Source organism: Gobius niger, assembly GCF_951799975.1.
Source record: "Gobius niger genome assembly, chromosome: 12".
In the NCBI taxonomy this organism is placed as follows: domain Eukaryota; kingdom Metazoa; phylum Chordata; class Actinopteri; order Gobiiformes; family Gobiidae; genus Gobius; species Gobius niger.
In genome coordinates, this window is record NC_136863.1 from 28,878,946 (window position 1) to 28,903,738 (window position 24,793).

At 42.4% G+C, this 24,793-nt stretch overlaps 1 protein-coding gene across 1 annotated transcript in view; it reads right to left on the bottom strand.

Moving 5' to 3' along the window:
- pclob (piccolo presynaptic cytomatrix protein b) overlaps positions 1–24,793 on the bottom strand; it is a 119,269-nt gene that overhangs the window by 88,991 nt on the left and 5,485 nt on the right. Inside the window, exons 5-13 of the mRNA XM_079567585.1 lie at positions 13,640–14,359; positions 11,886–12,689; positions 7,388–10,519; positions 6,162–6,962; positions 5,252–5,995; positions 3,856–4,884; positions 2,255–3,787; positions 1,352–1,851; positions 709–1,126 (exon numbers count right to left, since the gene is read on the bottom strand). Of these exons, the coding sequence (XP_079423711.1) occupies positions 709–1,126; positions 1,352–1,851; positions 2,255–3,787; positions 3,856–4,884; positions 5,252–5,995; positions 6,162–6,962; positions 7,388–10,519; positions 11,886–12,689; positions 13,640–14,359 (9,681 nt within the window). The remainder of the gene's footprint in view (positions 1–708; positions 1,127–1,351; positions 1,852–2,254; positions 3,788–3,855; positions 4,885–5,251; positions 5,996–6,161; positions 6,963–7,387; positions 10,520–11,885; positions 12,690–13,639; positions 14,360–24,793) is intronic.

Below are 24,793 nucleotides of genomic sequence, written 5' to 3' on the forward strand. Positions count from 1 at the left end.
TAGAATGCACCTTAATTTTACAGATAATAAACAAGAGTCAGATATCAGGGAATGCTATATCCAAATAGCAAAAATACAGCATGTCAAAAATGCTCTAAGATCTTTCATCTATTAGGGATGCGCAAACAGATTTTTTTTTTCTAAAATTAGAACAACTTATTGAAAGATTAATCAAAAGCTGCTTATCTTTTAAAGAGAACAAAATATCACTGTTTTTCCTGGGATACGTGTAGCACTTTCAATTCGCAATGAAACTTCAAGAATCTGATCAGACACAATCTTCCAAATGTAACCTTGTTTTGGTTTTAGCTAAGTATGACAAGCATCCACAATTCATTCTTCCAAGTAGCTGAACTTACTGGGCCAAAAATACAAATATATACTAATCCACTGTATTGAATATAAATTTTATCCCTGAATTCTTCAGCCTTACATCAGACCAATGCTTTGTTCACTGCAACGACTAAATAAACAATTCCCCCATTGTAGCACATATAAAGGTTTTCTTATCTAACAATTTCAGCTGACAATGTCAACAGATTTCTTATGTAAAAAGCTCACCAAAAAAAAGGCACAACGTAACCATCGCATGCCCTTTCCACCCTTTCCACCATGGCAACTCCAAGAACCATTATTCTAAGCGCTGACCTTAACAAAATGACTCGCAGTTAATTAAAACATAGCAGTCTTAATTAAAATTGCACTCACCGCCGCTGTATGAGGCATCGGGTTAAATCCACAGAGGTTGCACACCCTGTTCTTGCATTCCGTGCACGTGTTGTAGTTGGGAGAATCTTTCGAACCTACGTTGAGCTCGACTTTGCAGAGCGGGCAGGTTGACGGGGCCGCTTTTGCTGTGACCTCTTTGTCTTTCGGAGGCGCCGCTGGAACTTTCTCCACTTTCTTCTCCACAGGCGGTGTAGTTTTTGCCGGCACCGGCGCAGGCTGCTCGGGCTTCTCCCCGGGCTTGGGTTTAGCTGGGGACATTTTTGGAGACACAGGCGGTGTTGTTTTAGGCTCATCCTGGACAGCTGATGTGATGAGCGTCGACGCAGAGTTGAGGAAGGAAGAGCCGAATCCAAACATTTTGCCCTTGACCGTTTCGTTTTTTGGTTGTGCTTTGGGGCTTCCGAATCCAAAGAACCCTCCAGATTCCTGCTTGGGCGGCTGAGCTGGGGTTGTAGCCTTCGCAGGAGAGGTTGCCGGTTTGGAAGGCTGCTGCTGCTTCTGTGGCTGCTGCTGCGGTGGTGGCTGCGGCTGTGGCTGTGGCTGCTGCTGTGGCTGCGGCTGTGGCTGCTGCTGCGGCTGCTGCTGCGGTGGTGGCTGCTGCTGCGGTGGTGGCTGCTGCTGCTTCTGTGGCTGCTGCTGCGGTGGTGGCTGCGGCTGTGGCTGCGGCTGTGGCTGCTGCGGCGGCTGCTTCTGCGGCTGCTGCTGCGGCGCTGGCTTTGCTGCTTCCTGTTTTGGTGGTGCTTCTTTAGCGTCTGCTTTTGTCAGGGGAGTTGGTTGTGCTGGTTTTCCAACAAGTGGCTGCTTTTGGATTGTATCCTTGGCCTGTGGGGCTGGCGGAGCTCCTGGAATTCCCTGGGGTTTCGGTAAAGATCCTTTCCGAGCAGGGACAGCCTCTGGAACAGTCGCTGGAGTAGAGGGCTCGACCTTGGGGACTTCCTTCTTGGGTGGAGTAGGAGAAACAATCTCTTTTTTCACTTGTGCATCTGGAGGTTTCTCTTTTTGCATTTGAGGTTTGTCCGGTTCTTTGCTTGGTGCCTTTGGTTTCATGGCAGGAACCCCTGTGGACTCAGTTGGTCCAAGGGCCCGTTTCATCTGGCAGTCCAAGCAAAGCCATTCCTTTACCTATTGACAAAAAGAAAAAAAAAAGGTGTGACTTGGTATTGTTTCTGTAATCATAATACATTCCTTGTCTGTATTTCAAGTACCTAAATATTCTGGTAAGAATGTATGTATGCACAAAGTAGGCCTTTTCCCCCCCTATTCTTTGCGAAGTGTAATATGTACAGCCAAATCTCTTTTCTAGTACTGATGGCCATAATTGGCAAAGGCAGATATTAACCACTCAGATACATGCATGTTCATTGAATGTAGAAACAAGCACAGATAAAATCCCCCAGAGGAGTTAGACAACCAGGTGAGAAGTTCTAAAGTCCACTGAGGAGTAATGTAGGGTGACAGGCAACTCATAATTATCTTCTGCACTAATAAGCAAAAGGTCGAAATATATGGCATAAAAATACAATACCTCTGTCACATTTGGCATTGGATTGAATCCACACTGGTTGCAGACTGTTTTCTTGCATTCCGTGCATGTGTTGTAGTTTGGAGAATCCTTTATACCCACGTTGAGTTCCACTTTACACAGAGGACAAGCGGACTTCTCTATCTTTGCAGCTGCTTTGGCTGGTGGAGGGGTTTTGGAAGTCTCAGGTGTGACTTTTGGGGTTGCTGGTCCCTTGTCTTGTGGTTTCTTCTCATCGACTTTCTGCGGAACTGTTTTTGGCGAGGCTGGGGGTGTTGGTTTAGGAGAGACTTGGGCTGCCGACATCTTGCGTGGTGTTGGTGGAGTAGTCTTAGGCTCCTCCTGAACAGCCGATGATATTAAAGTAGAAGCTGAACTTAGGAAAGAAGAACCAAATCCAAACATTTTCCCGGTGACTGATTCAGCAGGTTTTTGAGCTGTGGGCTGAGGCTTAGAACTGCCAAAGCCAAAGAATCCTCCTGACTCTTGTTTTGGAGGCTGCGCTGATGGCTGCACAGGTTTGGCTTGGGCTGCAGCTGAAGAAACAGTTTTTGCTGCAGATTCTCCGGGTTTGGCTGCCTGTGCTGGGGGTCCCTTTGCCGGAGGTTTTGGAGAAGGTTTTGGTGAAGATGGCTGTTGTGGGGTGGTCTTTCCTTGAGCAGGACCTGGTGGAGCAACAGACTTTGCTTCAGGTTTGGAAGATGGCTGTGACGGAACTGGTTTGACTGTAGATGGTAATGGTTTGGGGGACTGATCACTAGTAGTTTCTCCTTCTACTGTTGGAGCAGAAGGCTTAACTGAAGGTTTTGGAGGCTGTTCTGATATATTTTTGACCGCTTCAGGTTCTTTTGGAGGAACTGGTGAGGCCTTGGTTGTTGTTGTTGGTTTGGGGGGAAGTTCAGTGGTGACCTTTGCTTCTTCTGGTGGAGCAGCAGGCTTGACTGAAGATTTCAGAATTTCTTCTGTTGGAGGTCTGGCAACTTCAGGACCTTTCGGAGCAGCTGGAGAGGCTTCAGTTGGTATTGTTGTAGGTCCCCTTGCAGATGGAGCAGTTGTTGCAGGCTTCTCTTCTGCAGGACCTTTAAGAGCAACGGGTGTAACAGTGGATGGGACAGGCTTTGTGGGCTGTTCCTTTCCTTCAACTGGAAGAGGAGCTGACTTTTGCGGTGCGGATGTAACTTTCTGTTCTGATGGTTGTTTGACTTCATCTGGAACTGGTAGAGGAGCTGGACCACTTGGTACAGGCTTCTGTGAGGGTGGGCTATCATCTTCCAAAACTGATGTTTTTGCAATGGGTGCGGCCTTTTGTGGTAGCAGTGGGGGAGCATTTTCCAGAGGTGTTGGTGTAGCTTCTGCTGGCAATTTCTTTTCTTCAACTTTAGGTTTGTCAGCAGCTTCTTTCTTGTCTGTAACTGGTTCGGCGGCACTGTCCTTGACAGTCTTTTTGGGTGAAGGTTTCATCATTGGGAGACCAGGAGGTTCAGATGCTCCGAGTGCTCTTTGCATTTGACAGTTGAGACAAAGCCATTCTTTTCCCTAAAAGACAAGAATAGAATTATGTAGAAGATGTAAACGCAAAAAAAGAGGAACATCTTAATTCTTACCTCTGATACATTTGGCATAGGGCTGAATCCACATTTGTTGCAAACCTCAGTTTTGCATTGCGTGCATGTGTTGTAGTTGCGACTGTCCTTGGAGGATAGATTGAGTTCCACCTTACAGAGTGGACAGGAGGTTGGCCCCACTTTCGAAACTGGTTTAGGCAAATCTGTTTTTGTTGCTTCTTGGGAAGTTTTTTCCTGTTTTTCAACAACTTCCTGCAATTTGTCTTGCAATTTCTGCTCAACTTGCTTTGGTGCCTCAACTGCCTTGGTGTCCTTTACAGGAACAACTTTTGGAGACACGGGAGGAGTTGGCTTTGGAGACACTTTTGATGGCGGAATCTTGTCAGGTACTTGTGTAGGGGCTGACATTTTTCGGTTACTTGGTGGCGTAGTGCGGGACTCATCCTTTACTGCAGATGTTATCAGACTAGAGGCCGAGCTAAACAGAGATGATCCAAAGCCTAGCACCTTACCAGACACAGGTTCAGGAACTATAGAGGCGGAACGTTGAGATTTAGGACTACCAAAGCCAAAGAAACCTCCTGACTCTTCTGTCTTTGAGTCCTTTCTTTTATCTGGTTGACTTTGTATCTTCTCAGCAGGCTTCGCTTGTTGTTCTTTTTTCTGCTCTTTACTTTCTGTTGCTTTAGGAGGTGCAAAGGTTTCAGGTGGGGCATTCTTTTCCTTAGCCACCTCGCTCACTGGAGCCTTGGGAGAACTGCCGTCATTGGTGTCCTTAACTGTTGGAACTTCTTTTTCTGGGACAGAACCAGGAATGGCTGGAGTTGATACTTTAGGTGGTGCCTTAGCTACTTCTGGCTTTTGTTGAGACATTTCCTGCTTTACTTCTTTCTTCTCAGGTAATTCCGCTTTTTGGGGAAGAGGGGTATCTTTTCTCTCTCCCGGAGCAGCAGCAGGAATTGGAACTTTGTTTGGAGATGCCACGGGTTTCTTCACAGGAGGCTGGACTTCTTCTGACTGTTTCAAGGCTCTCTGCATCTGGCAGGTCAGGCACAGCCACTCCTTACTCTGTGAACAACAACATATTCATAATTAAGTTTTTGAGACCGCAAGACATCTGACATTCAAAAGCAATATTTGATACAAAACTACAAGCATACAACATATCACTTTGAAGATATCTTTGTTTTGCCTGGAGAAATGGTATTTATAATCGGTTTTGTCTAGGGAACAATTTGGACCCAGAAGTAGCTTATTATTGTGGGTGATGTCACAAATAACAAACATACATATTCAGACTTGATGTGAGTTGTCAACTACTTAATATAATAGGATTGCTAAATTCTAAAAGTACCATGGCTACATTTGAAAAGATATGCATACAGCAAAAAATTGGGAAATTAAATATTCAAACAATATTATTGACACAACATACCTCTGACCCACTAGGCATTGGGGTGAATCCACACTGATTACAGACCCTGTTCTTGCATTCAGTGCAAGAGTTGAAGTTTGGCGCCTCCTTTGAGCCAATGTTCAGTTGAGCCTTGCAGAGAGGACAAGCATTGTCCCCTAACTTGGCAGCATCTTGAGAGGCGGTCATTTTTGGAGGCAATGGGGAGGCTTTTTCTGCTTTGGTAACTGGGGGAGTCTTGGTTTGTTGGGGTTGATCTGGTTTCTTCTCCTGTTCAGTTTTCTGGGCACCTGGGCTTTTAATGTCTTTAGCCGGAGACAGCTTTGGAGAAGCTGGTGGTGTTGTCGAAGGCTGGTCTTGAACAGCTGAAACGATCAAAGTCGACGCAGAGCTGAACAGAGATGAACCAAATCCAAACATTTTCCCTGACACAGATTCAGCAGGCTTCGTTTCTGGCTGAGCTTTCCCACCAAAACCAAAGATTCCGCCTGAATCTTCCTGTGACTTGACAGATGCAGTACTTTGCTTTCTTGCCTGATCAGGAGTTTTCAATGGCTCCTGTGGCTTCTTCTGAACAGGTGCTGGGCTCTCCTGTTTTGTCTTTGTGACATCTACGCCTTTTTCTACAGCAGGTGATATTTTCTTCTGACTTGTATCTATAGCTGTGGGCTCTTTCTTCTGGGCTTTATCAGGTAATTTGTTGGGTGCCTCTGTCATTGAAAGTGCTCTTTGCATCTGACAGTTCAGACACAGCCACTCCTTACCCTAAAAATGAAAAGATGAAATCATTAATTTCAAGATGTGTTTAGGAAATAAATTCCAGGTAACCTTGAAAAAATAATGTTTCAGCAAATCAGAGTGAACACAGTCATAGTCGCTTTATGAAAATCATATTTTTGATACTAAGAAATATTATTCTTAACAGTCTTACCGTGAGGTCATTAGGTGAAGGGTTGAAGCCACACTGCTTACATACAGTGTTCTTGCATTCAGTGCAGTTACTGTAGTTTGGTGGGTCTTTGGTGTTAATGTTGAGCTGAGCCTTACAAAGCGGACAGGTAGATTGTCCTGGTTTCACAGCGGGGTTTTGTGATACTGCCGTGGTCTTTGCTGGTTGTGGTGGACCTTTATCCAATTTAGTCTGACTGGCTGGGGTTGTTTTAGTCACTTCTTTCTTCAGTTCCTCTGACGTTTTAGGGACCGGAGTCTTGGCTTCATTTGCAGGAGATATTTTTGCAGGGGAAAGCATTGGAGAGACTGGTGGTGTGGTCTTTGGCTGTTCCTGAACTGCAGAAGTTATGAGAGTGGATGCAGAACTGAATATTGACGAACCAAAGCCAAACATTTTTCCTCCCACTGACTCTGCTGGCTTTGCGGGTTCGGGCTGAGCCTTGGGGCCACCAAAACCAAAGAAGCCTCCAGACTCTTGCTCCTTGCTCTGCCTTCGAGGAGACCGAGTTCCCTGATCTGGAGTTTTGTCTGTTTTTGACTGAGGGGCTTTTTGGTCAAGAACCTCCTTCTTGTCACCTTCAAGTGCACCAACCTTCTGAGGTTGTGGTTCTGGGGTCTTCTTTATTTGTTGCGTAGGTTCTGGAATAGTCTTTTTCTCAGGAATAATGGAGTCTGTCTTCTGGCCAACTACAGGAGCTTTACTTGGTAACTTGATGGCTTGAGGCTCTGGTACAGTGGCTGCTCTCTTCATCTGACAGTTCAGGCATAACCATTCCTTTACCTAAAAAATAAAACACATAACAAGCAGTTGTTTCAATCATCTTTGCCCTTTGCTTTTACAAACCTGTGCAATGCATAGACCAATGTAAAAAAGGGGGGAGAACAATTACTGTAATGATGCCACAATGGAAAACAAATCACAAACTCACTTTTATAATGAGGCAAGAGGATAATGTTTTTTGGCATGTCTTAGTGGTAGCGAGGATTCAAACAGCCAACGTTTGAGCTGTTGAAGGTCACTAACAACAATCAAAAACCTCCCCACAGATCAGCTAAAATTATTATATAAAGTGTATTTTGAAAATAATTATGCTACATATATAAATAATTAAGTCATCATAGACACTGACGGACAAGTAGATGGTGATGCATTAATAAATAATAACACATAACAGTGCATTTGTCTAACAAGTACATTTTCCATACCTCTCCCATGGGCACAGGGCTGAATCCACATTGATTGCAAACTGTCTCCTTACATCCTGTGCACATATTGTAATTGGGGGCATCCTTGGATCCAATGTTGAGCTTGGTTTTGCACAGTGGACAGTCATTTGTCTTTGGCGCTTGTGGTAGAGCTTCAACATCTTTCTTCTCCTGCTGTGGTACAGATTTCTTCTGCTCTTCATTAGCCTTTTGAGCAGCTTTCGGATCTCTTTTTGGAGAGCCTGTTGGTGTGGGTTGTTTTGGTGCGACTTTAGGCGCTATTCCAGGTGAAGACTTGGGTGAGGCTTGTCCCGGGGCAGACATCTTCCGTGAAGCTGGAGGAGTTGTCCGAGATTCATCCTGAACTGATGATATCAAAGTAGAAGCAGAGCTGAAAATTGATGAGCCAAAGCCAAACATCTTCCCCGTCACAGATTCTGTACTTTTTGCTTCTGTAACCACTTTGGGAGGTTGGTCTTTCTGTCCATCACTGACAACCAGGTCCTTTTTAGGTTCAGATTTGGGTTGTTCAACCTTCTGCAGAGGTTTTTGATCTTGCTTCAATTTGCTTTCTGTATCTGTAGCATCTGGTTTTGGCTGAGGTTCGGCAGGAGTCTTGATGGGAATTGTGCTGGAACTTTTTGGGTCAACACTCTCCTTTCTTCCCTCAATTTGTGTGACTTGTTTTTGTGCGACTTTAGGCCCAGGTGAAGACTTGGGTGAGGCTTGTCCCGAGGCAGCAGACATCTTCCGCGATGCAGGAGGAGTTGTCCGAGATTCATCCTGAACTGATGATATCAAAGTAGAAGCAGAACTGAAAATTGATGAGCCAAAGCCAAACATCTTCCCTGTGGCGGATTCTGTCGTTTTTGTTTCTGGAACCATTTTGGGAGGCTGGTCTTTCTGTCCAACACTGACAACCTGGTCCTTTTTAGGTTCAGATTTAGGTTGTTCAACCTTTTGCAGGGGTTTTTGATCTTGTTTTGATTTACTTTCTATATCCGTAGCATCTGTTTTTGGCTGAATTTCAGCAGGAGTCATAATAGGGACTGTGCTAGAGCTTTTTGGATCAACACTTTCCTTTCTTTCATCTTTTTGTGTGGTTTGCTTTGGTGCGAGTTTAGGCCCAGGTGAAGACTTGGGTGAGGCTTGTGCCGGAGCAGACATCTTTCGGGAAGCTGGGGGTGTTGTTCGAGATTCATCCTGCACCGACGATATTAAAGCGGAGGCAGAACTGAAAATTGATGAGCCAAAGCCAAACATCTTCCCTGAGGCAGATTCTGTCGTTTTTGATTCTGGAGGCAGTTTGGGAGGCTGGTCTTTCTGTCCATCAGTAACAACCTGGTCGTTTTTAGGTTCAGATTTGGGTTGTTCAACCTTTTGCAGGGGTTTTTGATCTTGCTTCAATTTACTTTCTAAATCTGTAGCACCTGGTTTTGGCTTAATTTCGGCAGGAGTCTTAACAGGGTCTGTGCTAGAGCATTTTGGATCAACACTCTCAGTTGCTTCCTGTGTTTGTGTGACTTGTTTTGGTGCCAGTTTAGGCCCAGGTGAAGACTTGGGTGAGGCTTGTGCCGGGGCAGACATCTTCCGCGAAGCTGGTGGAGTTGTTCGAGATTCATCCTGCACCGACGATATTAAGGCGGAGGCAGAACTGAAAATTGATGAGCCAAAGCCAAACATCTTGCCTGTGGCGGATTCTGTAGTTTTTGCTTCTGGAACCATTTTTGGAGGTTGGTCTTTCTGTCCATCAGTGACAACATGGTCTTTTTTAGGGTCAGCCTTGGGTTGCTCTGTCTTCTGAGCAGGCGTTTTACTTTCCATTTCTTTAATATCTAGTTTTGGCTGAGGTTCGGCAGGAGTCTTGATGCAAACTGTGCTGGAACTTTTTGAGTCAAGAGTCTCTTTCACTTCCCCTGTTTGTGTGGGGGGTTTGGGAGCGACTTTAGGCTGCTGTTCATCTGATTTTGGGGCAGCTTTAGGATCTCTTTTTGGAGAAGCCATTGGTGTGGGTTGTTTTGGTGCGACTTTAGGCTGCTCTTCATCTGATCTTTGGGCAGCTTTAGGATCTCTTTTTGGAGAAGCTACTGGTGTGGGTTGTTTTGGTGCGACTTTAGGCTGCTCTTCATCTGATCTTTGGGCAGCTTTAGGATCTCTTTTTGGAGACCCTGTTGGTGTGATTTGTTTTGGCGCGACTTTAGGCCCCGGTGACGATTTTGGTGAGGCTTGTCCTGGGGTAGACATCTTCCGAGAAGCTGGTGGTGTATCCTGAACAGCTGACGATATCAACGTAGAAGCTGAACTGAAAATTGAGGAGCCAAAGCCAAACATCTTGCCAGTCGCTGATTCTGTTGCTTTGGACTCTGGAGCCGCTTTGGAAGGTGTGTCTTTTTGTCCATCAGTAACAAGCTGGTTCTGTTTAGCTTCAATCATGGGTTGTTGTTCTGTCTTCTGAGGTTTTTGATCTTGCTGCACTTTACTTTCCGTATCTTTAGCATCTGGTTTTGGCTGGGGTTCGGCTGGAGTCTTCTTGACAGGGACTGGACTTGAACTTTTTGAATCAACACTCTCCTTTCCTACGTTTGCTTGTGTGGGTTGTTTTGACGCGACTTTAGGTCCCGGTGACAACTTCGGGGAAGCTTGTGCTGAGGCAGACATCTTCCGGGAAGTTGGCGGGGTTGTCCCAGATTCATCCTGAACTGCCGATGATATTAATGTGGAAGCTGAACTGAAAATTGATGAGCCAAAACCGAACATCTTCCCAGTCACAGATTCCGTAGGTTTGGAGGCTGCTATGGAAGGAGTGTCTTTCTTTCCGTCAGCAACGACCTGGTCCTTTTTGGGCTCAGGCTTTAGATCTTTCTGCATTTTACTCTCCATAGCTTTAGGATCTGCTTTTGGCTGTGGTTCTGCGGGAGATGGAGTCTTCTTGATGGGAACAGCGTTGGAGGTTTTTGAATCAACACTGCCTTTCTCCTCCTTTTTCCCTGGTTCTGCTTGTTTGGGAGCTGTTGGTTTCGACTGTGCGGGTACCTTATTGGCTACATTAGGGGATTTCATTGGAACAGCTTTGTCTTCAGATGCAGCAAGAGCTCTTTGCATTTGACAATTCAAGCATAGCCATTCCTTAGCCTGGAGGAAGAAAAAGAAAACAGAATCAGACCATTCAAACATAACATTATGAAAGGCATAACAATACAGAAAATCTAAAGGGTGAAAGTATCATCCTGGTGACTTTAACATAGAGGCAAAAAAAAATCCTACTGCAGTAAGGCTGTAACAATTACAGTTAGTTTAGTTATCAATTATCACTGTGATTCTCCAACTTTTCAGATCAAGGAAAACCTAAGAAAATTGCGATACCTAAGCCCAGTCTAGAACTTGCCTATATTGAAAACTGAACAACCAAACATCAAAAGTTAATCTGGCCTAAAGTACAGATATAGCAGGCCTAAAGGCAAAGGGAAAAATCAACAACTGCCACTAACCAAGGGGAGAAAACATGAAACACATTGGCTAAACATGCATAGTTTTAGGCCAAACATGATTTATGAGGTTCAGGCCTATGATAGGTCCTAACACACAAATCATTGCGCTGTTCTCAGCCAATCTCTGCCCATTCATTCCAATAGTGCAGTAGCTGAAGGACACAGCTGATTAACAAGCTTTGTGTCCACCGATTGCTACCACAACATTCACGCAGAATTCTTCTCAAAGGTAAAATTCAAAAGGTTTCTCTCGCATATGATTGTCCTAAACATCGGCCGCAGCTGTGTCAAATTACTATCGACACAACATTTCTCACTACGCTAATCTTAACAACAGTGAGTGACAACTCATTTACTGCAGCTGAGAAATGCAAGAAATTTGACAGGAGCCCACCACTTGTTTCTCGATGTCGCTAATGGGATGAAACTCCTTTCATTAAGTCCTTATCAGAGAATCCTGAATGGCTCTGGCACAAACCATAGCAACAGTGCTTTGTTGTCAACATTATTCTGTGGTTTGGGCAGCTTTTCAGGTGAAATTGATACAGCCTTACGTGTGTAGGCCTCTTAATTCACTCAAAAAGGAGTGGTGACCTTCTAGTTGCACATAAGTGACGGAAGCTTGCACCAATCTATAGTTTGAGAAACAGTGGAACATCATCACCTCATACACACAAATACTCTGAACTCAGGTTTTAATACATAAACAGGTCAAGACATATTTTTAAGCGGGTCAAATACAAAACCAACTTCAGATCACTTTAAGTCTGAACACTAATACAGTCATTTGTTGCAAAGTTTTTACAAGTTTTGTTTTATGTCATTGTAAGTACTTTTGCTCTTACAATGCTGTGTTCTAATCTGTTTGCTTGCTTATTTGTTTAAAAATAGATACATTTATAAATATATTGTTTTTTTGGTAGTAGCTTGCTCTAATCATAACTGTAATATATAAAACATCACCAAAATGCCACTGGCACCCTTAGATTTCCAGAATTTGCTTGTATTACCTCTGTCACATTTGGCACTGGATTGAAGCCACACTGATTGCACACGGTCTCCTTGCACTGGGTACACCTGCTGTAGTTGGGAGGACCCTTGGAGCCCACATTGAGTTGTATTTTACAGAGTGGACAGTTGGACGGCGCGGCTTTAGATGCGGCGGGGGCAGTTTGTTCTTTCACTGGCTGAGACGGAGCTTTTTCCACTTTGGCTTGGGGCAGTGAAGTTGCATTTGGCTGATTAACCTGACCTGGTTTCCTCTCCTCTTCTTTTCGCTGGGCTTGAGGTGATTTAGTTGTCTTGGCACTAGGCATTTTAGGAGAAATGGGCGGCGTGATTTTGGATTCATCCTGCACTGCTGAACTTATCATTGAAGATGCAGAGCTAAAAATGGACGAACCGAATCCAAACATCTTCCCACCTACAGACTCAGATGGTTTCGTAGCTTCAGTCTGAGGTTTTGGGCCACCAGGAGCACCTTGAGGTTTGGACTCCATAGGCTTGGTGACCTCCTGGGCTTTAGGAGCTGGAGTTGGACTACCCTGTCTTTGTTTATCTGTTTCAGGCTTCACTGGCAGCTGTGATGGTTGTGGTCTTCTCTGAGGGGAACCTGGTGTGGTTGAAGTTTGAGTTTTGGTAGGTAGTGGAATGTCCTTCTTTAGTTCCGGTGCAGACGGTTCCTTCTTCATCGCGCCAGTCGAAGGTGGGGCCTTGTTTGGTGAGGCCTGCGGCTTCTTGGTTGGCATTCCTGGTTGCTCCGATGCACTCAGTGCTCTCTGCATTTGACAGTTGAGGCATAACCACTCCTTTACCTACAAAACAAAGACATTGAGGTTAAATGTCATACATTATTTGCTTTGGTTTCAGTAGAAAAACACAAATATTATTATATATATATAATATTATATTATTACACATGCCAAGCCCTTGTGGATTTGGAAACAAGGAAATTCGTCTCGAGGCCATGGTTCCTATGTGACTCGGTGGAGTGTGGTATAGAGTGTTTATCCAGTATGAGGCAGAATTGATGAATGATGAATTGATGAATATGTGTGCAGAATGATTGCTTTGAATAATTTTTGGACACAATAAACTTCACATCAGCAATACAGTACAATATCAATCAATGATACAAATAAATTAAAATAAATACTAATATAAATACTTGGAAGGATAAAAAGAGAAATCTTTGTAGTTTAATGATCTTTACAACTTGTGAATAATTAAAAGTTGTTTGGAGTGTCTATTTTGTTGTGAAATGTGATTTTAAAAAGTAGAATGAAAATGAAAGCAATTTATTCAAGCTTCATTAGTTCTGACTAACACCACACCAATTACAGTAAGTCTAATTATTTTTTCTTTTTTTTGGCCAAATGTATAATTCTGAGTTCATAGGTGAAAACAATGCAACAAGATATGCTTTTTGCTGCGTTTTCACAATACTTTACAACAATGAAAAGTCAGTTTTAAGCAGCTGTTTTAGTGATTTCAAAACTTAGTTGATGTGTACTTGAGTAATATGTAATACATTGATGTTCTGTCTGTCAGATTACGTCACTACAGACACATCATGACTTTTACACTCCAACAGTAACACAGAGCACACTTTTAATTTCCATCATTAACTTTTGTACTCTTATAATATCATTTGCAATAGTCTTTTTTTACTGCTACTTGAGGAACAGTTTTCTAAAGTTCCGTCACTCTAATGTGTGTGTTCCAAGTGTTCCAAGTGTGCCTCTGTAGTCGTGTACTTTCTTACCCCCGTGACATTTGGCATTGGGTTGAATCCGCACTGGTTACACACAGTGCTCTTGCACTCGGTGCATGTGTTGTAGTTAGGCGAGTCCTTGGATCCCACATTGAGCTGCACTTTACACAGCGGGCAGGCTGATTTTCCTGTCGGAGGCTTTGTCTGCTCTTTTGGCTGACCCTTCGCCTCCTCCGCTTTCTTCTCTGGCTCTTGTTTCTTGGCAGCGGGACCCGGAGATGATTTAGCCTCTTTGGACACTTTGGGCGAAACGGGCGGTGTAGTTTTGGATTCAGAGGTTATCAGAGTCGACGCAGAGCTGAAAATCGAAGACCCGAACCCGAACATTTTCCCCGTGACCGACTCGGCTGGCTTGGCAGGTTCTGGTTGACTTTTTGCCGCGCCAAATCCAAAGAAACCTCCCCCGGTGTCTTGCTGTTGCGGAGGAGGAGCTGGAGATGCACTTCTCGACTTTGGAGCAGTCTGGTCGGCCTTCTTCGCTTGACCGTCCTGCGTTGGTTTAGGCCCAGGAGGTTGCGAGGGCTCCTTAGGGCTGTCTTTGTCAGGTGCCTTGGTGCCCTCAGTCTTGGCCGGCTGTGGTTTTCTCTGCGGGGAGGCGGGCGTGGAAGTCTTTTGCAGTGCGGGCTGTGCCGATGGTGTCTTTTTGACCTCAGGCTCGGCTGCTCCGGAGGCACGCTTCACCTGGCAGTTGAGGCAGAGCCACTCCTTCCCCTGAAAAACAACACAGTCTGGTGAATGTCCATGTATGGGACTCAGAAAACTGTACAATAACTTTAACTATAAAGCTTATACTGGATTTGGTTAAGTGTGGAGAACGTGATGCCTATCAACTCAAGTGGATTTGTCAGCAACCAACAACATTTTCTCAACAGGCTGTAAGTTAGTGATGTACTCCCACAAAAAAAAAAAAAAGTTCTTGGAAAGTGTTTTTTTCTGCCCTTCTGTAGTTAAAGGAAGTTTCTTGGTTGTTTCACCTCAAATAAATGATACAAATGCAACAAATGGAAGACGACTTAAAACAATCTCCTGCTTTAACCATATTTAAAAGGAGACTAAAGAGTCAATTCTGGAGAGCTCTGCTTCTGGTTTGCTTGCGGCTTAGGACTTCTATGGTTCTATTGGTTTATCTCTGTGCAATTGCAATATATATCTACTTCAATTTTCTTTTTCAGAACTGATTCAGAAAATAATAAGTTGGACTGTCAAAAAGCCCATACTGTACAGCCCCGCTGATACTTGGTAGGGTGAGATATTGCTTGTAATGTGAAGGCAAAAAAAAACCCGATATAAATGAATATTATACACTGTCGAAATTCCGCCTGTTCTGTTATAATCCGCCGTCACCTCTTGGAAGTTGTCAGCGGGAGTTAGTTCTATGTGAGACATTCTTTGCTTTGTTTATATGCAAAGTATCTTTGCCCAGGGTGGTGGGTTATGGCTTAGCTTTTTGGGTGTCCATTTTCACAATGTAGCATTACTTGATGGTTTATAAGTTGAATGTCCTGATTGTATGTGTGAAATTGTAAAATAAAGTAAACTAAACTAAAAAGCAATTAAATGGAAGGAAAAAGAATAAATCAGAATTATTAATTATTCTGGATGACAAACATTTTAGTATAGGTATTATAAAAAAAGGATTGCTCAGGTATTAAAGTACTGGTATCGAAAAAAATATAACGGTACCCATCCCGATTCAGGACCAACACACCTCCCCTCCGTCCACACTGACAGCGGCTCCAGCTCACACACACAGCTGACAGAGCGAGGAGGCGGTGGCGGCGTGTATGTGTCACACACCGGAAGGACACGGGGGGGGACAGAAGGCAGGATGAAGTAAAGAAAGTTGGCACTCATTTGTTTGAATCATTTCTCTCCACGTTTCTGTGGTCTGATGAAAAAGCAGCATGGAAATACGTACTACCGCCCCATTTTGACTGTCCTGTCCCAATCACAGGCTCAATTCACTCCCGTCCCGCAGGAATCAACAAACAAACTGTCATCCTCTAATGCACGATTCATTCATTCACGACGAATTCACTGTCAGTCATTTTTTTCTGAATCGTGTCATGATTCACCTCCTCCACCTCCTCCTATTTTTACATTTTTCTTTGTCCCATGTGCTCCAACATTAATAACGGGACTGCCAAACTTGATGGCAAAACAGGTTTCAATATTTGTAAGCGTTAAAATTTGTCCCCTCCTGGAACCGCCACCTAGACGTGATGGAGGGGTTTGAGCACCCGAATGCAAACAGGCAAACAGGTCCTAGGTGACAGGTCAGACAAAGAGCGGTTCAGAAGCCCCTTATGAGAGAACCACAGGCCTGGTTAGAATCGTGAGGCCGTCCTTCTGTGGACCCACCACCTGCAGGAGGAGCCTTAAGGGGCCAGTGTAATGTGATGTGGGCAGCTACAACAGCTGCCCCCCAGGACCCGGAAACGGAAAAGTGAAAGAAAATGGATGGATGGATGGATGGATGGATGGATGGATGGATGGATGGATGAAAGTCTTCTCTGTGTGGGCTATTATTGTTCCTTCCCCCTGAGTTCTGTTCATCCACCGTGATGTTTACACAGGTGTAGGTTAGTTTTAGTTTATTTTAGTTTATTTCACAATTTGGCGCATACAATCAGAAAATTCAACTTATAAACCATCAAGTAATGCTACATTGTGAAAATGGACACCTAAAAAGCTACAAGCTTATCAACAGGGGTCCATAACCCGCCACCCTGGGCAAAGATACTTTGCATATAAACAGAGCAAAGAATGTCTCACATAGAACTAACTCCCGCTGACAACTTCCAAGAGGTGAAGGCGGATTATAACAGAACAGGTGGTATTTCCACAATATATAAAGTTCATTTATGTACCTTCTTTTTTTTTTGCCTTCACAAGCAATGTCTCACCATACCAAAGTATCAGCGGGGCTGTACAGTGTGGGCTTTTTGATAGTCCAACTTATTATTTTATAAATCAGCTCTGAAAAAGAAAATTGAAATAGATACAGTGGGGAAAAACAGTATTTGGTCAGTTTCACATAGACATTCTATTGGATTTTGGCCAAATACTTTTTTCCCCACTGTATATATGGCAATTGCTAGCTAGTCTAAACTTACTAGTTTAAATCAAGGCTGCCCAAATGCGGCCCTCTGTCCTCTGATTTCTGGTGGCCCTCAGGCTCCTTGTTGCATTGGCAGAAATCGCAAGAGATGGTACTTATTGCAACAAATGTAATACAGTATTTCTACACAATTATAACCTCAAAAACGAACCTTATATTGTGGGAATTAGCTGGTTTGAAAGTTCCTACCCAAAATAAATGTGTGGGACAAAGGCTGAAACTCATTTTCACTGCACTGACCACTGATCTGTGGCCCTCTACACCAGTGGTTCTCAACTTGGGGGTCGGGACCCCCATGGGGGTCGCGAGACAAATTTGGGGGGTCGCCAGATCATTTAGATAAAATATACATATTTTCAGTAGCAAATAATCTAATGTTTTATTGTAGCATGTGTTTGCTATTGTACCAGAGTGCCATTATTTGTTCGTAGTTTAATGAATTTTATTTCAGCTGTTTGTTTTTTTTCTTTGTTTTTTAAAGAATTATGTAGGCTAATGTTCCTATTTCTCATGTTGTGACTCGGGCGGGGGGTCACGAACCCCTTTACCTGTTATAATGGGGGTCGCGGCTCCAAAAGGTTGAGAACCACTGCTCTACACCATATACACTTCAACATGCGGCCCACAAAGAAAAAAGTTTGGACACCCCTGGTTTAAATGTTCAATTTACATCAGACTGACTCAATCAAACAACTGATTCACTTCGAGTTTTATCCAGGGTTGTCTTCATCAACAAAGACAATAACAATACCATTACGTTGATGCACCTTTTTGTTTTAATGAAAATGCAGAGGTGATAAGAGAACAAAATTGATTTATTGAAACACTAATACTTATTTTCTTTGAATGAAACTGAACATAACTTGACTAAAACCTATATGACTTTTCGTTGACTAAAACTAGACTCTTTGGTCCAAAACTAAGAGGGCTGCCAAAAACAGAACATTTGAATTTGAGTCAGTAAAATGATACAAACTTCACACCACAATAGGACAGAAGAGAGGTCTGTAATCTAAAAGCTACACTCTGCCCGTTCCATAACCTCTATTGTGAAGTGAGTGTCGGCCTTTGATTCCAGCACTCACTAAACAGAAGAGGTTTGAACAGCCCGATCATCCAAAGATCATTAGTTGTAAATAAGTATGAGGTGAATGTCATCACTGTTAAAACAACCCACTCTAGTTTCGGGCCCGAGAGCTTTTGTCTCAGAGCTTGCACAAACAAATGCCAAATGTGGCTTTGTGGTGGAAGCTTGACAAATACAAAAAGAAACTGCAATGAGCACAATCACTTGCTTCATTTTTAGTGTTGCCAACGTGAATAAATTACGGGTATTACAAACTTATTTCAGTCTTATTTCTCGTAGGAAATTGTTGCTCTCAGGTTTCATCAGGGCATTCTTAAAGTAACATTTCTGCACAAAAGTCAAATGTACTTTTACCCAATAAAATTTACAGAGACTAGCTCCATTCTTTCAACTCATCACCAGCAGCTCTCTCCGATCATCCAATCACAGACTCTGCTCAAGCCGCACCATCACGACAGCCAATCACCGCAGCACTCGCCCCCGCTCCCGCTGCTCATCGCTCAGGATCCCCTTTTTAACCTCCCTGGTCAATCACTCAGCCGTTGCTGCGACCCTCCTCCACCCCTTTCTCCGCCTGGCCTCTCCTCGGCTCTGCTTGTCGTCAACCCACCACCAGAGTCCAGGCTCCGGGGAAGATCCTGGCTATCATTCATCAATGCTGTGCATATGTGTCATATCATTCGTTCAATCTTCCCCCGGGGTATGAGCCCCAATAATGATTCATGTTCATAAATAAAACACTCACAACGTCATTCTGTCTCTGTGAGTCTTTTCAGGTTGAAATGAAGTATTCAATTGCCAAAACAGGTTGGATCTTATCAAGGTTCAAAGTAGAACTTCATTATGCAACAAGAAGAAAAGGAAGTGAGACACAAAACAATGGAGTAAAGTGTCTATTGAAAACAGCAAATACACTGAAATAGTCTGGTTTTGCAGCTGATCAAAAGTTTAGGACCACAGGTCTTCAAAATGTGGATTCAGTGTCATTTTCTGTCAGGTTTTCACAGTGTCATGACGTCATGATGCAAAGACAGAAAGTGTTCAGGTTGTTGAGCCTCTCACAGCGCGCCATCACTGCTGAGGTGGGACTCAGCGACACAGTCATTTGGAATTTCATAAAAGATCATGAGGGTTATGGACCAAAAGAGTCAAGTGGAAAACACAAAAAAAATGTCCCCTGCACTGAGCCAGAAGCCTATTTCAGTGTAATGTTACTTTTCAGTAAAAGGTTTACTCAGAACACTTTGTTTGTCATACTCATTTCTTCTTGTTGTAAATTAAAGTTCTGTTTGGAACCTTGTTAAGATCCAACCATGAGAAAAGTGAATTCCTGCCATTTTTTATCTGGTCTTAAACTTTAGATAGGGACTGTATCTTGGTTCTGAAAGTGTTACCAGTGAAACTAAAGTGGGTTTGATCAAGAAAGTGGTGATTTAACATTTCTATGACACTAAAAAAGGTCTGGTCATCAAAGACAGTGCTACACACGGAGAAAATTAAAAGCATGTCTCCATTTTTTTGTTTTTGTTTGCAGTGGCACTTATCTGTTGCTGCACTAGGACTCTTCAAAAGGCGACGAGCACTTGAAGCGTGGGTTTGAAGAGGCCCGCACTACGGGGGATCGGGTGGCCTTGGACTGGCCTCTGCCTGTGAGGTTGCTAACTTAGCAGTGTGCATTGGATTACGGAGTCAAGTATCAGACCCTTTGTGCAGCAGATGGGCTGAAAAGAAACCATGTCCGTTTACCCTGTGTGCTGTCTTTACGAGGCAGTCCCCGGAGCTACCACATTGTTGTTTGGTTACATTTGCTTGTGTAAGGAGGAAATACTGTGCAAACGAGAGAGGAAAATGAACATCAATGTGAAACTTTTGCTGCCCATTACTGACATAAAAAAGAAAGAAAGAGAAAAATGTATTGCAATCTTTCTTTCATTTAAAAATTAAAGCATTTTATGTGTAAAAATGGTCCAAACCTCCTATACTTTCCAACTAATGAGGAGGGCTGGGACAATCCACTTTTGTCACGATCCGATACGCATCACGATACTCCGGGGCCGATCCGATACTTATTGCGATACAGTAAGTAATTATGATTTGTAATATGTTTACATCAAAATTTGTAAAAAGAAAATAGTCATGTGACCAAAGTTTATAAACCAAAGGCCATTTGGTTGTGTTAAAATCGAAATGTGCATTAACATAAAATGTAGCAAAGAGCTGTTACTGGAAAACAAAGGAGTGTACTCACAAATGACAAAACATACAAGACAAACAAGAAGAAAACTATATGTTTATACATGCATGCACTGTCCGTGTACATGCATATATAAATATGGCAATGATGGTACTATATGGGGCAGGATCAGATGGCAGCAATAACCTAGCATTGGATGCTTAAGAATACACAGTACAATGTACTGTAATACAGTATTCTTGTAAACTTGATTCTATACACCAGAAGACTATGTAAACTGATTTACAATGTGTTGATTATGGCTATGTATCTATATCCTAAACTCTGTGTTGATTATGGTTATGTATCTATATCCTAAACTCTGTGTTGATTATGGTTATGTATCTATATCTTAAACTATCTGTTGATTATAGTTATGTATCTATATCTTAAACTATCTGTTGATTATAGTTATGTATCTATATCTTAAACTATCTGTTGATTACAGTTATGTATCTATATCTTAATAGCAGGTTTCATAGAACAAACTGGAATGTAAACAAACAGCAGTTGTACAGTTTGTAAATCAGTTGAATGGGGGTCGGCATAAATAAGCATTGTTTGCTTCAGCCGACTCCTTTTTGGGCATTATTGTGTTTCTTTTTTGTCTAACAACTTGGAACTTGGAATTGCTCAAATAAACCAAACAAAACACAAGCACTGAAAGTATTGTGATACTTGAAAGTATGGAAAATGGAAAAAGTATGGATACTTGCTATTGGTATGTAACAAGTAAATGCCTCCATTGTGAGATCAATAAAGACTATCTTATCTTGTCTTATCCTACTGCAGCACAAAGTATTGCGATCCAAATCCGATCCTATATTTTGTCCCAGCCCTACTAATGAGGTTGGCCAGGTTCAATTTATGCTTTTGTTTGGTTGATACATTAGTTACACAGATTTTTTTCCGGAGGGATTAAGGATATCATGTCTTTTGAGTTTTAGAATAAGTTTCGATTAGTGAACAGAACAGAAGTCTTTTGGTGTTACTGAAGTGGATATGTTGAGTGTAATAAAAACACATATTCCAAAAAATAGGCTTAAAAGGTTTGTGATGTAAAAGCACTGTCGATTTAAGATCTGAAGAGACTTGGTCTGTAATGTATCTTCCAAAAGGAAATCACTGTATTTTGATCACACGGCGTTGCTTAGGAGGCTGTGAAGTGAAGACGGGGTGGGACACGACAGAATGTGGCACTTTTATTCAGGACAAAATCTGAAGGCATAAATTACTTTAAACTAAAATGTTATGGGAGAAAACACAAAATCTCTTGGTAACATTTCTATAATTCCTGATGCATTCCATGATGTAGATCTTAAAATACAAAAGGCTGTTTTCGTTCTCACATACAGTATGTGTTAAAACCTCTTAACCTCAACCTGAATCGAGCACATTTTCTCCAGGTTGGCTTTACCCAAATCTAAAAGCTTCTTGGAAAAAAAGCATCAAAATAGCGACGAAAACGAGGATGAAAATACAACTGAAAAAGTGACCCAAAAAAAAGGAACTACCAAAAACCACAATAAACAAGCGATAAAAACACGATAAAGTGACAAAAAGCAAAAAACAAACAAAAACGTGCCGAAACCGCAACTAAAACACAATAAAAAAGCTACAAAAACATGGCTAAAAACGTGACAAAAACGTGAACGAAAACACGACTAAAAAGCATGGGGGTGAAGAAGGCGGCGAAGAAGGCAACAAAAAATGGCAAAAAAGATTAAAACAAGACAAAGACATGTCAAAAAACTAAAAATGTGACTAAAATTGAATGATTAGTTTTGTAGGTCTTTACACTGGCCTATGGTCTGTGAGCTAAAGTCGAGAAGCTTTTAGATTTGGGTAAAACTGGAGAAAATGCGTTCAGTTAAAGCGGGTGGTAAGAGGTTCATATATTTAGTATTGACCTGGCCCACTGCTCTTTTCTGTCTGCTCGTACCACTGGACATACTGTGATTAGTACTTTTAAGAATTCCAATCTTTTAAAGCAAGGGTGTCCAACTCATTTGTGGCCGAAATCCAGCTTCCTTGGTGGGTCGCGGGTCGCATGTTTATAATATAAACAAGAAAACACTATTGAGAGAACAATTTTCCAATAAATGAATTATATTGAACTGTGATTTTAAAATAGTGCCTGACTCGACTGTAATAATAATGGTTCACACTTGTATTGCACTTTACAAGCCTGTGTCACAAGTTTCTCATAGTACACTGTCGTCATTGTTCATTCACTCCACACTCGGTAGTGGTAAGCTACTATTGTAGCCACAGCCACCCTGGGGCAGACTGTCCATCTACCACTTGGCTATAATGTGTTGTTTATACCCTGATCTCTTATTATGTCAGTGCCCTCTGCTGGACATGTGTGGAATTATTTACTTTTTTTTACCTAGGGGGTCAATAAATAACTTATTCAAAAACTAAACAAAATCCAAAGTCCCTCCTGAAAAATCTTTGCAACTATATCAACAAAATAAAACTATACATTGAAACTCGGCTCTATCCATTGAGTAAATCTTGTCGCTGATAATATGGGCAATTTTGCCCACGCATAAAATGTCTTACTTTTCTTCTTCTCCCTATTCACCTGCACCTGAATCTTTAAGTTCAGACTGTGAAGCGGAGTTCACCATCACAGCAACACCAACAACTCCCAGAGCATCAGCGTTTATTTCCACATTCACCATGAGAACTCATTAAAACACTTTATAACAGGATGCACACCGTGCACACAGTTTTCTTTAGTTTTAGGCTGTCCTCAGGGATTTTAGGGTTATTGCGTTATGTAGTATTGAGATATTGTATTTTCTGATACCAATATTGCCTAATTTACCATAATAATGTTAATCAATTCCACAGAAAGAATTATATTGATATTTCTTTCAGCACTAGTTCATCTCTTCATTTGTGGTGACCTCGATTAACCCAACTCAAAGACTGGCTGTCTCTCCTGATAACAGCCGGGATTCAGTTCCCCACCGCTGAGGACATTTAACACCTATTTGTATTGTCTGGTACGTGGGAGAGGATGAGATGCAACGCAAAGAACGAACGAACATTAGCTCCATAAATTACCTTATGAAACACAAAGGGCCTGAGAAGTGAAGCCTTTGCTCAAGTGTAAAACAGATGCAGTAGCTGGTGCAGCTGAGATTCTGATCCCTCTGAAACACTAAAAGGACAACTTAAAACCTGATTGTACAAATCTAACGTCAGTGTCATGAGCCAATCAGCATTGAGACGATAGATTTGGAGCGTTTTGTGAATCGGATTGGCAAAAACACACACACACACACAGATCTGTGATGGAGCCTGTGTAAAACTGGGACCAGCTGATTTTGATAAGGTTAGTGCTAGATCATCCGCTGAGGGACAGTCTGCTGTGCTTTTGTAGAGATCTATGAGTTGGTTTGTCTTCAAATACAAATATCCCTAATCCTGGTTAACCATTTCCCTGGCCCTAACCCTAATTTGTGTCATGAAATGTCCCGTTTTCACAGCCGACTGTCCCTCCAGAGCAGGTGATCTAGCACTAACCTTTTGACTAATGCTGCACTCTGTTACAGCAGCATGTACACGACTGTGGAAACTTTAGGGGCAGGCGCTTAAATATTAAAATGAAAGGCAAGGCTCAGGCTTTGCGTCTTGGATGAACTCCAATGTAGCATAAGCCTACTAGCATCACTTAGCATGGTGCTAACAACACCACGGCAAAGAAGAGCACCATGTAAAAGTGTTCAAAAGCTAATATCCCTTTCATCTGTGGCTCTTCATCCTGATCATATGCTGGGTTTACACATAATGAGGATGTTACGAATGCCACAAATCCACATACGCAGCGGAGGAGAACACAAGCAACAAATGTTTTTGTTTTTTTTGCTCTTTTTAAAATTGCTTATTTTTTAAAGCCATTAAAAAAATGCATTTAAATGAATGCATTAAAATAAATGTATATTCATTCAATTATTAAGGACACAAGTGAGAACACATGATCCATATGTATGTAAAAATAATAATAATAACACATTATGCATATTATGGGCCACATACTTTCTCTAATCTTTATCTGGTTAATGCAGCCTCACCTTACAACAATGAAAGTATGTCCTAACACACGCGGTACACTCATCGATCTGGTGTGTTGTATGTTTGGTAATGTTTGCCCACCATCGATGCTGAGCCAGCTACTGTGAGAGACTACATGATGTACTACGGGGCCCAAAATAATGGCCACTTCAACACACTCATTTGTTCAGGGAAAGCTGCTTTTTGTTTCGTCGAAAATGTGTTTCTCTCACTCGGAACAGCTGCACCGCGCTGCTCTACGCTGGAGAGAGAGTTTATTGTATTTTGTAACAGTAAATAACGGTTAGCCTCTAATTATGGCCGAATGTTGCCAGTAATTTCACACTGTTTCTCCACACTCAACAATTCTCCCTGACCAGATCGCTTCAAAAACATACGGGGTTATGTTTTGAGAAATATCATTGTTTCCAGGTAATACACCGTTTGATTGGCGCACATTTCTTTAAACACTCCCACCACGGATATAACGATCACTGTCCTATTCATCCCATACAAATCACTGCCTCAGTAAAGCTCTAATGTAATATAAACTTTTCCAGCTTGGTCAAGTAGAATGAATTTACTATGACTTAGTTGGGATGATGTCCTTGTGTCATATACACTCTATGAAGTTTA